Below are 12,763 nucleotides of genomic sequence, written 5' to 3'. Positions count from 1 at the left end.
ACATGAACAAAACACCATATGAACGCAAAGAGACTGATGCAGCGGTTAACTAACCATTTGATTCAGAGGCCTTTTACGTTAAGTCTTTTTTTTCTTCTTTTGCAAAACACAGACGGCCGAGGCAGCACAACGCTATCATACTGAATGGTACATGCTTAGTACACTGCCTGCATCAGGAATGGAAATCTCTCTACAGACACTAATCCAAAGTAAAGGAAGTATAAAAGTAACATTTTACAGCAGTTGAAATACTGACATTAATAGCAAGGTTTAAATTATTAAAAACCATGAAAGAGACTTAGGAGGCCAGTCTGAAAGAAAACAAAGATTAAGCAAAACGAAAAGCAGTTTTATGCTCATACCTCTGCATCTGTGGAATATCATTTCTTCTGCAAGTGGATGATGTTTATTGTGGCTTTTTTTGCAAATATGTAGCACTGTTACCAAGTAACCCCACCCACCCAAAAAAAAAAAAAAATCCACAACTCACTCAACTTTGTGTGAGCATCTCTGCTGCCCAAATGCAAAAGGAAAAAGGTACTATACAAAAGGCCAAATTTAAAACCCCCAGGAAGAGTTTGTTAGGACGAGCATCAGTGGATTGACAATGGCACGACACATTCATTTCTTTAAGCCCAGCAGTAAATTAGTATGAAGTGGATAGGATTTGTAAGGGGGGAGTAACAGGGGCAAGGAGACCTGGTCAAAACCCATTTCCAATACAGTGCGAAATCTTGCGGTTTACGGCGAGAACTTTTTGGCTTGTGCTCGGACCCTTTTTTCATACTCCACTCTGTTTTGGCTGAAACAGAAACGCAAACACAAGATTCATAACAGAGGCAATAAGCATTTCAGTGTCAACAGGCAAGACTATATTTGAGCTGGAGGTGCGTACCAGTAAATTGTGTATGCTTCGGCCTGTGCGGGGTCCTGAATATTTGGTTCATTAAGGAGTTCTTGGATTCCTAGCAAGATCTAGAAATATAAATCAGTTGCGGAGCTTTATGAGATAACACTGCCCTCTTCAGGATTGCATGGAAGACTAGGTTTAAGGGAGATTTTAAAATGCACCACAAATCAATATGACATTTGAAGTTCAATTTAGAAAACAAAAACCTGAAAATGAAATCCAATGAAAATATAATTCATCCTTAAACATAATCTTGAACTACACTTTGTTATTGGCTGTTCCATTTAAAGAGCATTTAACAACGCGTCCATCAATTTACAAAGCGGTGCAACCTTTAAGGTTCCAACCTTTACAGCTTACCTGCTTGATTGTAATGGCAGGCCTCCAGTCTTTATCTTCCTCTAATATAGACAAGCATACGGTACCGGACGGATATACATTCGGATGGAATAAAGGGGGCTCAAATTTACCTGTAGAAGTCACATTACAAAAACCAGCCATAATTAGACACAATGTGCATACTACAAGGTACAAACAAAGGATTAGATCCACTAAACATCTGATTTACACTTTGGTGGAGAGGAAGGGTAGTCGTCCTTGAACAGCATCCGAAGTTTGAACAAGCCTCCCTCCCACGGTGTCTGAAAAGAAAAAAAAAAAAGAAATTAAGTTACCATTATCTTCATTCATAATAAATACAAGGGCATACAAGGTCCGAAACATGTTTTTTTTTATCCAAACCACAAAAAAATACAAAACAAAGAGTTCACAGAAGACACATTCAAGATGAAAGCAAATACTAGTTGTAAATAGTAATGGGTCTTACAAACTCGAATATTAATGTGGTATTCATAGAACACAAACAGTACATTTTGAATAGAAACATTACAGCCAGATTGACACATACCCCTTTTTTTCCAGGGATGGCACACTCCCAATTCATCAGGTTCATAGTTCCATCAGGATTTTTTGTTGGTACAGCTACAAATCCCTGAGGAAAAAAAAAAAAAATTATATATATATATATATATATGCTGCACATCTATGATCGGAAACGTTGCATACTTACAAAAGGATGGTCTTTCCGCCAAGCCTTCCGTTCTTGTGCGAGACGACTTAATGCTATACCAGACATGACTTGTGGCCCACAAAATGATTGAAAATCTGGAAAACATGGACAATGTTTTTCTCTTAAATAAGATGCATGTATCTGTAAAGCTATGCACAGTCAGTGTGCAATTTCAAAAACTGCATTTTGTCAATAATCAACTTTATATCGAGCCTTTATAAAAGTTATTACAAAACCAAATATTGGGGAGGAAAAAAAAAAAAGACTCCAAATAATATTTATCAGAATTTTATTGCATTTTGGCCTTTAATAAAATAAACAAAATTGAAAATTTTGTTCAGCCAATTGGTTGAGCCTACCATAAAAGGTAAACCTTTAAAACCACACTGGGTTCACACCAATGAAGAAGTGTCACCATAGTGTCTCAAATATAGAGAGCTTTTTAGTTTCCATTTTATAAGAACATGCAGCAGTGAAATTGTAGCAATAGTGATATGCAATACACTGTAATACACCGCTGTTTAGTGCAGAATGATTGTACATTTCACATTCTCCATTAATAGATGATCTGACTAAATCATACAAATAAGGCTTTTCTCAACATTAGGTTACTGATTATGTACAGTATGTGAACTTTACTTTCTAATTTTACCAGTAGTTATTAATAGGTTGTAATACACTCGCATAACATATCAACCATTTAATAGGTTTCCCTATTTAATACAATTCTAAAACCTGGTCCTCTGGGGTTTCTAAAAGGAGGAATAGTGCAGCGCTCCCTTCAATGCAATGACATGAAAAACAGCAAAACGGTTTCCTGATTAATAACCTTAAAGGTTTGGTACTCATCATCATGAGTCAAAAAAAAACAAAAAAAACTAATCAGAGTTGGGCAAGATTTACAATTCTTACACTTTCAACGACAACCAAACTACTGTAAGAAAATAGTTTAAAGGTTAAGTGGAAAAGGAAGCGAAATACAGGGGGGGGTATAATAATCCAACCCAAATAACATGCCATTTTTAAATATCTTCAGAGGCTGTCGATGTTATTAAAGCCAAAATGAAACAGGAGGAGCAATATATATATAATTTTTTTTTCTTCAGTATTGTGACATACAGCATAATGGGTTATCTAAACAGTAATATGAAGGACGGGATTTGGTTCTATCCATTGGTTGTTGATTAAGATATTGAAATGTGGGCACTGCACTCAAATGAATGCAAGTCTGTCATTTCACCAGAAGCTCAAGGCCCAGAACATATGCACATGCAAAAAAAAAAAAATGGCAATTTTCTGCCAGGACATTATGCATTACCCATTAATTTTACTGATATTCTGTTAACCCTAAAACACAACAATTTAAAATCAGAAAAAAGATACAGGTCAAACGCCTGTAATAGTAATTCAGTACATTGTTCCATATTTTTAGTGTAAAATATGCATTTAGAAAGCAGATGAGGGGAATTTATTTCATGCAGACTTGATCATTAAAATCATGTTCATTATTATAAATTGCGGAAAATTAAAATAAAGGATAAAGGTGCACAGTAAAAATCTCTGGTGAGAACAAAATATAAATGGAGAAGCGAAAATGCTAAAAATATGCACTGTTCTCATAACCAACGCATCCAAAAAACTACCGTTTAATCTAACTAAAAGTGTGACTTTGGGGGGAGGGGGGTGTAACTTAGTAAGAGGAAGTGATAACCATTATCAAACATGTTTATTAAATCGCGGGCAATAATTAGCGGACACTTAAAATCTATAATAAGTAAAAAAGAAAAAAAACTATGCATGATTGGAAAAGCGTGAAGGCTTAAACATGCAAATTACATTCAGGGCTTCTATCGTTAGCACAATCAAAGCAGTTTACTATAACGAATATGCTGGTCTATGTTTGATTACAGTAATGAGCGAATAACGCGCATTGAATGAATGGACCTGTCAGATGCACATTTTCAGCGCGATGCCGCACACCAGCATCCCTCACTGCGCACTTTAACCGCTTGAATGAGCCAAATCACGCTTTGTTGCGATTAACTGCTCGCGTAAAAACTACATGCACAGAATTGTTTACTCTACATGTATGCATGCATTTACCGAATTATAATGCATGCGCACTGTAGTTTGTCGCGTCGCGTGCGGTGTGAATAAACTGTTAGCCTAGCATAGCTGGCTAGCTAACAAGAGCCGCAAACAAAAACACCGCAAACTACAGTAAATGCTCAGAAATTAACTCTGTTTTTCACGTCACACATACCTATTCAGTGAAGACGAGTACTGAACTCTACACCAAGCACCGTTTAATTGGGAATTCAAGGCAAACTCCAAGCAAAAAATCTATCGAAGTTTCCCTCCTGTAAAAAAGAAAACAGACATTTACCCAAGATAATTAGGACCCCTGAGCACACACGCAGATGCCTGTGTGAAACTTTCAACAATATCCATATGTCCCGAGTCAAACTGAATGGATTGTTCCCTTTAATTACAAGCGAATGAGTTGCAAGCTATTATCTATAAACACAAGCTGATGATTATCACCTGAACGTCCAATTCAAAGCAATAACAAAACTTGCTTAGCAAAACTAATAACAAATAACTGATAATTGACTAATAAAACTATTAAACTGATTAAAATATAATCATTAATATTATGTGATTAGTGCAATAACAATACGTTTCAACTTCCTTACTGCATGTTTTAGTTAGAGAAACCCACTGATTTAAGACAATAAAACATTTTGGTCAGGCATTTCTTAGACACCTACATGATCTCTTAGCTCTCAAGCGCGGATGTATTCTTGTTGTAAATATGACTGAGGAAATAAATATTAGAGTCTAATATTTAAAACATAATCTAATTGTTGGCAATGTTTTGCTTAATTCAGTATTGTATATTACAGCACTGACACCACAATATAAGACGTCACACACTATCACTGCTTTTTCCATTTATATTTATTCAACTTTTTTTTTTTTTTTTTTAATTCATGCCAAGCCAAGATTTATCTGTTATCAACTGTCCTGAAACCAAATCAGAATTTGATGACATTGCACTTTTATCAGGCCCTTGAGGACAGCACCTACATAACAGGAAATACCCTCAATTGGCCTCACATGGGGCGGAGCATCTGCAAATAGGCTCTTGTTTTAACCACAACCACATCCTTCATGTCATATTTTCGTCACAAGCACTCTGACTGTGCATGCTGATCAGTAGATTGGCATGGTATAAATGTCAAGACTTGTGCAATGTACAACCGGTGTTTGATTGAGAACAACAGAATTGCATATTTTCATTCAAATTTTAGATTTTTGTAAAACGATTCAATGGGAATAATATCAAGGTAAGTTTAAAAATTCCTCTACTTCTTTTATAGGCACTTTCGCTCGTCTTTTTGAACTCGACAATATCTTCTTGTTTAATACAAATATGTTGATTATAGACTAAACTATATATGATGATTAAGAGGAGAAATATCTAATACATCACTGGCATGGTGTTGTACATTTTATATGTATAAAAAATGTTTATGTTTTTATTTTCTTACATTTGTTAGAATTTAAATGACGACAAATTAATTTATACACATTAATACATAACAGCAGTGCAAAAACATATTTACTTTCATTTCAGTTTGCATGTGGACTCTGTACAATGCATTTGAGCAGGGCTGACCGCAGATTTTTTCCCTGTTCCTCCATGATGGCTCTATGGCAAGCCATAGCCTTGCTTGTAATTTGTGGACTTATTGAGTGCAGTAAGTGTACATTTATTGCAATGTATCCATCTCTCCACATCAAACATCTTATAAAACAAGTGCAGACGTAGCATTTAAACACGACACCCTCAAGAGGATGTAGCTGCAGCAGTAAAAGCGATTTAGCTGGTGTCCTTTGACCTATTCAGGTGTTGCTTTGAGAAGAAATGCTACCGTTTCTGTAGCTCGATTGACCGCATTTCCTCTCACATCACTGTTTGCAGATGACGGCGTGTGCAGTGTGACATGCACCACAGACTTTATCTCCATGCTCAACTGCTCCAATTCTGACTCGGCAGGAGCAGCTTCGTGTCACGTTGTGGCAGATTGCAGGTACAGATCTAGCACATTGTGTTTTTACTTTAAGTCCTAAAGTGACTCATTTTGCTGAAACCTTGTCTAGCCTGCTCATTACCATTGAGCAACATGTTGTTTAATTGGCACATTTTCATGTTTTTCAGGGATGAAATTGTGCCTGTGAATGGGAGCTGCACTATCAAAGCGCCACAATCCTGGTGCACAATGGAGCCAGAGGATATGGATATGATAATGTCCTTTGATACTAACTGCTCTGTCATAGTAACACAAATGGCCAAACAAGGCAATATGGAGACCCCAACAAAGAGTCACTCTGAAAATATTGTTTTATACAAATCTGGTATGTCCCGATATCTACTTGGTGTAAACGTCATATCCACCTAATTTTTTACGTAAGAGCGTGGGTGGGCTTTTGTAACTTGAAGACTTCCGGTGTCGTTCGCTTCAGATTATTTTAGCAGCACAAAAACAATGTTATGCTGCTGTATATGTATTGTCGTTATAAATGCACTGCAGGGAGTGTTACGGTTTACTACACTTTGCTATTCTTATAGTGGTTAATGAATCATAAGTCTTGTATGTTCACAAAAAAATAGCTCACTTCTGCTTTGCATAATAAGGTGGATACAGTGAGATCCGAATGTTCAAAGATGTTCCGAATGTTCAAAGATTTTATCGTTTAATATAATGATTGTCAATATATCATAGTATTTGGTTTATCCTCTTTTGCTCAGTTAGTGCCGAACCTGATGATCATGTTCTCCAGCATGATCTGATCCAAAGAGCATCTTGAGCTTTAATGATCATAACCTTTTTAAAACCCTAAAACATTCTGGTTGAAATGAGATCTTGGTACAAGATTTTTAATGCAATTTCAGGCTTTTTGGACCCCACTGTATTTCAATAGTCTTGGTTACTTGTGTACAATGCACTAACATTGGTTTTCTTTTCGTTTCATAGTTAAACCAAAACAACCTTTCAACCTAACCATTACAAAAACTGATGGGGATTTTAACCTCACTTGGGATGTGGCTTATACAGAACACTTTCTGTATAAAAAATTATACTACGGAGTACGATTACGAACTAAAAGTGACCCAGATAAGGTAAAACTAATTTTTTTGCTCTCTCTCTCTCTCTCTCTCTCTCTCTCTCTCTCTCTCTCTCTCTCTCTCTCTCTGTGTGTTATTATATGCATAATATAAAATCATGCCTGTTTAGCTGACATTTTTTCTGAATACCATGTGATGCTTCCTCAGATGGCACAAATTTACACCCTGCAGCAGAACCAACAATCAATGGTTATCCTCAGTGAAAAACTCCTGCCAGGAAGGCAGTATGTGGCAGAAGTTCAGGTTGCAGTGCATCCTTCAACTTTTACATCCATGTGGAGTGAATGGAGCAGCAGTGTTGAATGGACATCTGACTCTCCACAGTCAGAACAGTACTATTTCCTGCTGTTGGCACTTCCTGTTGTGATGGTGGTGTTGCTTTTGTACAGTGGGAAATTGTGAGTATCAATCTTACTTTTATTTGTCCAATATTTCACTTTGTTTCAGTTCAGATATGCGTTAGTCTGAAATAAATGACCTTTCTCAGTGCAAACTGTTTACTTGACAAAGACAAAATTGAAATCAAGAAGTTTGGCTCCTTATAAAGGCCATGAGGCACATTTAGGGAATTGTACAAATTGTAGAGAAGTCACTTTGTGGAATATGGAGAAGTGAAGCAAACTCATCTTTTGTTATGACTGTTAGTCAATTTATGAGTCACTTTATTATCTGTAAGTCATATGCCTGTGAAGCCTGTATTAACCTTTAAAACTATCTAGATCAGTTCACTCATTCCTAAAAATCTGAAAGATAATGTGCTGAGAAGTTTGCCTGATATCCCACAAAGTGGCGGGCTGAATAAAAGACTATAGACGAGTATGATCTTAAATTTCGATAGCGCCTCCTCTAAATGAGTTTTCCAGTAATCGATATGACGGCGCTTACCGTATATGAATAGTCCTCTCACCTCCCACGTTCACGAAAACCACAACAGCAGCAGATATGTTTTTGCAGACAATCTATTTTCATGTAGGTCAAAAACTGGAGGAAGTCAGACGCACAAGCTCTGCAAGTGCATAAAGCTCAACATTTCTCATGACAGCCACTGTTTCCATTTCTCTTTCAGCACATAATCAGCATGTGTTTGTGGCAGAATTTGGATTTGCCTCATTTTTAAAGTGTGCATAACTGATTCTGCTACTTTCACATTTTAATGTTGCATGAAGCTGCTTCGAAACAGTATCCATTGTATAAAGCGCTATGAAAAATAAAGCTGACTTGACTTTGTGTCCTACAATAGCAGCCTGTTAATGCATCCACCAAACTACACTTCAGTCCTATAACACTTTGTCTCTTTGCATCTACAGAGGGGGCATCAAAAAGCTGTCCTTATGGCAACACATCCCAAGCCCTTATGAGTACTTCACACCACTCTACCATACATATCAAGGAGACTTTAAGGTATGCTTTCTTTTGACTTTGTGTATAAATCTCTGGTGCACAAGCAGAAGTCTCTGTGTGTGAGCACGATAACATGTCTTGTCAGGGGACTTTCAGAAGAGCGACGTGCTTAACCTCACTTGCAACAGGGGAATGTGACATTTTTCAAATGAGTCAGTCTGTAGGGGCTTCAAAGGGACAGGAGGGCTCGCTTAACATTTGGTTGAGATTGCGTTAAACGCGAAAACTGAAAGTAGCAGTTTTCCCCTCTAATGGAAAGTACTATGAGTTCAAACCCAAACTCTGATAAGGTGGGTAGTTATAAATGGTTGTTTTTAACTAAAGGGGAATTTAGTAAATATTCCGCTGGGTTAGGCTAGTGTGAGCTGAAAATACTACCCTTTATCTCAGGCTTGGCACAACAAAAATAAAAAGGTTTGAGAGCTAATTCTTGAGTTATTTTTGTCCCTCAGAGGACTTTAAGATATTAATAGTAACAGCATTTCTGAGGATTTCTATAAAACCTAAGCGTTATGAAATGTGGCAGTGTCGTGAACTTGCAAGACTTGTGGTACCAGCTTTGTTTCGGTAAACTGTTACTGAGGAACTGTGGCAGTTGTATGATTTTTTTTTACATGCAAGTGAACACGTATTCCAGTAGGGGTCAGTAACACGCTACATTAACAACAGCGAGAGCTGTGTGACATCAAATGGAAAGTTTAAAACCTTAAACGTCGTCATAACTTTTTTTTTTAAATAATAATAATTCCAAAAGGATATACTTAAAATAGAATAATTTTACATACTGTGTCAAAACAGTAGAGGTGTTAGTGGGATAAGTGTTTTGATCTGCTCCGTGTTTGCTGTAAATTGTTCCGTGACACCGCTGTAATTTTCCAACCCCTCTTATTCTAAAATAGATTTCTGAGAATATGCTACAAAATTAATGATTGAAATAATTGAACATTGCTTTTTACCTTATGTTATTTATATTTTGTGTAGTTGTACTGTTTAGTGTTTAGAAAATTAGTTTTCATTCTGTGTGGACCAAACACACGACAAATGTTGCTTTGTGATTCATGACTTCATGTGTTGAGGAGCATTTACTAGCCATTCATACGGATGTAAAAGCATTTTAATTTTTTATTTTTATTTTTATTAACACATTTTTAAGTCAGGAAATGATGGTTAAGTTGATTAGGATGTCATTTGCGTTATCTGCAAGTAGGCGTCGTTTGTGAAGAAGTGGTTTGATGTTAATCAGACAGTGTTTTAGGAAGTTCATTTGGTTTAGAATTTCATACAGCTTTAAGATATATAGTTTATATATGTAAAGTCTTAAATGTTTTTATTCCGCAAGGATGCATTAGATTGATCAAAAGTGACATTGACATTTATAATTTTATAGAACGTTTGTCAAATGTTGATTTGAATTTTTATTATTATTATTATTATTATTATTATTATTATTCATCAAAGAGTCGATCAAGATTTACCACAAAAATATTAAGCAGCACAAATCATTTCAATATCAATAGCCTAATAGTAGTACTACTAATACTAATACTAATAATGAGGAGGAGGAGAAATGTTTCTCAAGCAGCAAATCATCATATTAGAATGATTTCTGAAGAATCATGTGACACTGAAGACTGGAGTAATGACTGCTGAAAATTCAGCTTTGAAATCACAAGAATAAATGACATTTTTATAATATGTTCAAATAGAAAACAGTTCTTGTAAATTGTAATATCTTGCAATATTACAGTTTTTACTGTATAAATGCAGCCTTGGTGAGCATAAGAGACCTCTTTCAAAAAACATTATAAAAAGTCTTACTGATTCCAGACTTTTGAATGATAGTGTATATATTTCACATCACCAGTACACTTCTAGATGAAAATGTTTTTAAGAATTAAAATGTTTATATTTTTGAGAGGGGCATACAGAAATGTATTTTTATGACAAAATGAAAAAGGATCTTGTGTTTTATTTCAGAGATGGGTCGGACCAGTCCTGACCTTCAACAGCTTTGATATTCCTGAGAAGAGCACCACTCTGCAGGTGCTTTGTGAGAAGCAGCAGAATGAAAGCTCAGAGGAACCAGCTAACAGGACCGGCGAGCGGGACTTTGGTCCGGCGGGTCAAAACTCATCTAAACTCTACTTCCTTGGCAGCAACAGTCAAGGCCTCGCACACTCCGGCGACCACATATCGATGGACACCGTTACAGTATCCGGTCAGGAGGGCGTCATGGCCGACTGGTCCGGTGACAGTCACAGACGGAGCCTAGAGGACTTCCTCAACGGCAAAGACGCCAGTCAGAGAGCGGCCGAGATGGATGACAGGCAGCCTCTTGTACCAGACGGCAGGAGGAGTTTACAGGGTTCAGACTTTGATGACTGGCATCTACAGGAGCACGACCTGGAGAACATCGAGCGGGTCTCGCTGGACTCCTACAGTTCTAATGAGCAGTCCGATGACGGCTACCCACAAATGGGTTTGGATTTGGACACCATAGACAGTGGCTTTCTGGAGTCAGACTGTTCCAGCCCCTCTGCGTTTGATGGAAACGAGCAGATCGAAACTTCATCGCTGGGTGGCGTGGGACGCTCCCGTTCAAATTATGTCAAACAGTGGGTGGCTTTTACATCAGTTCAAGTTGATGCCCACAGCAATGGAAAGTAGCTGTTCATGGGAGTTTCTATTGCTACAACAAACTAAATCACAGCTGAATAATAGACAATAGAAAGTGAAAGCATCTACAAATTGTTTGAAGACTTCACTGGTTGGACCTAACTTGCTCACAATGTGTTTGTGAGCTGTTTTTTATTACACTGAACTGTATTTGTGGCATAAATGGACTCCTTAGACGTCAGCTGTGTGATCATTCACAGGACATTGGTCTACATTAAAACTGCAGGACAGTATGTGTGGCTGCATCTCAATTTGCATACTATCATTCCTTTAGGTCGGGGGTAGGCAAGTTCGGTCCTAGAGAACCGCAGTCCTGCAGAGTTCAGCTCCAACCCTGAAAACAAAACTCACCTGCCTATAGCCTTAGTAATCCTGAAGACATTGATTAGCTTGTTCAGGTGTGTCTGATTAGGGTTGGAGCTGAACTCTGCAGGACTGCGGCTCTCTAGGACCGAACTTGCATACCCCTGCTTTAGGTCTATAGACTTTAGTCAAGGTAGCGCCATATTTAATATGACAGGATTGGAAACGAGGCTGTGAGAGAATAAAGTACAGTGCGTTCAAAGGATTGTAGTGTTGTTTGACAATATACCAATTGTTCAGCTGATGAAAAAAATGTAGTTGACAAATTTTATAAAACAGTTGTGAATTGTGAAAAAGACCTGACCTACGACCTTTATACAGTGTGTGACATTGTAAAGTCTGTAAGCCTGTCCTTCACAGCCTCGTTTTAATCGGTGTTAAATTCAATATGGTGTCTAACCTGATTAAGTTCTGTAGTCAGAGGTTGTGCTACTAATAATAATTATTTGTCACTCTAATGGACTGGGTTGTACTTTTTCTGTCATACTCTATTTTTATATTTCAGTAAAATATTGTAACACTATCTTAATGTGACTTTGTCACAATAACTTCAGAATCCCATGAATTGCTCTCTTCAAATCCTACTTTTGAAATCCTACTACATTTTAAAACGCAAGTCCATTTTTGACTGAAAGTAAAAGAATAAAAAAAACAAAAAAACTATGTAGTAATGGTGAGAAAGTTTAAGATAAAAAAAAAATATATAGGCCTAATTACATTTGCAGATGTATTACAACTGAGATAAGAGGTCACAAGAAATAAAGTCACAATTACAAGAAATAACATCTCCGATTTCAAACCAATGCATAAAAAGAGAATTGTGACTTTATAGCTTAAAATCGCAACAAATTAAGTCGTAGTTGATTTTTAAATAATAAATTTTTACTCTGAGGCAGGATTCCATAATTAGTGTTTTTTAAGGCCCGTCACACCAAGAATGACAACCGCAAAGTTCTAAAAATCATTCTAAATTTAAGCGAATTCACACCACAACTAACAACATAGAGGTACGATTCCACTTTCAGAATGATATTTTCCAGCTGATGTACAATAAAGGCATTGACAGCCAATCAGAATCCATTCTGCTTTAACAAGCTCAAGCATTTAAAGTGCAGTCCACAGAATTGCAGCATGCTTCTATAATAAACAG

General features: G+C 36.9%; 2 protein-coding genes across 4 annotated transcripts; one reads left to right on the top strand and one right to left on the bottom strand.

The window, feature by feature from the left end:
• Positions 1 to 424: 424 nt before the first annotated feature.
• On the bottom strand, positions 425 to 4,454 carry LOC107719178 (SUMO-conjugating enzyme UBC9-B). 2 transcript variants are annotated; one of them, XM_016526551.1, is made up of 7 exons: positions 4,243 to 4,454; positions 1,980 to 2,074; positions 1,818 to 1,901; positions 1,479 to 1,551; positions 1,271 to 1,380; positions 896 to 975; positions 425 to 802 (listed from the first exon to the last, which is right to left on the bottom strand). In XM_016526551.1, exons 2-7 carry the CDS (start codon positions 2,043 to 2,045, stop codon positions 742 to 744), a joined length of 474 nt encoding a protein of 157 aa, XP_016382037.1. In that variant the 5' UTR covers positions 2,046 to 2,074; positions 4,243 to 4,454; the 3' UTR covers positions 425 to 741. The 2 variants fall into 2 exon arrangements, with proteins under 2 accessions (XP_016382037.1, XP_016382038.1); XM_016526552.1 differs by having other exon boundaries at positions 4,366 to 4,454.
• A 582-nt stretch (positions 4,455 to 5,036) lies between these two features.
• On the top strand, positions 5,037 to 12,206 carry LOC107719177 (interleukin-21 receptor-like). Of its 2 annotated transcripts, XM_016526549.1 has the most exons (10): positions 5,037 to 5,206; positions 5,294 to 5,329; positions 5,620 to 5,743; positions 5,968 to 6,076; positions 6,205 to 6,401; positions 7,022 to 7,167; positions 7,321 to 7,571; positions 8,481 to 8,574; positions 10,552 to 11,524; positions 11,727 to 12,206. In XM_016526549.1, the coding sequence occupies exons 1-9, from the start codon at positions 5,189 to 5,191 to the stop codon at positions 11,239 to 11,241; spliced, it is 1,665 nt and encodes a 554-aa protein (XP_016382035.1). In that variant the 5' UTR covers positions 5,037 to 5,188; the 3' UTR covers positions 11,242 to 11,524; positions 11,727 to 12,206. The 2 variants fall into 2 exon arrangements, with proteins under 2 accessions (XP_016382035.1, XP_016382036.1); XM_016526550.1 differs by lacking the exon at positions 5,620 to 5,743 and having other exon boundaries at positions 5,038 to 5,329.
• Positions 12,207 to 12,763: the final 557 nt, after the last annotated feature.

The sequence above is a fragment of the Sinocyclocheilus rhinocerous genome, unplaced genomic scaffold, assembly GCF_001515625.1.
Source record: "Sinocyclocheilus rhinocerous isolate Xijiao unplaced genomic scaffold, SAMN03320098_v1.1 scaffold2982, whole genome shotgun sequence".
NCBI lineage: Eukaryota > Metazoa > Chordata > Actinopteri > Cypriniformes > Cyprinidae > Sinocyclocheilus > Sinocyclocheilus rhinocerous.
Note: the sequence above shows the minus strand (reverse complement) of the source record. Positions and strands in the feature narration are given on the sequence as shown.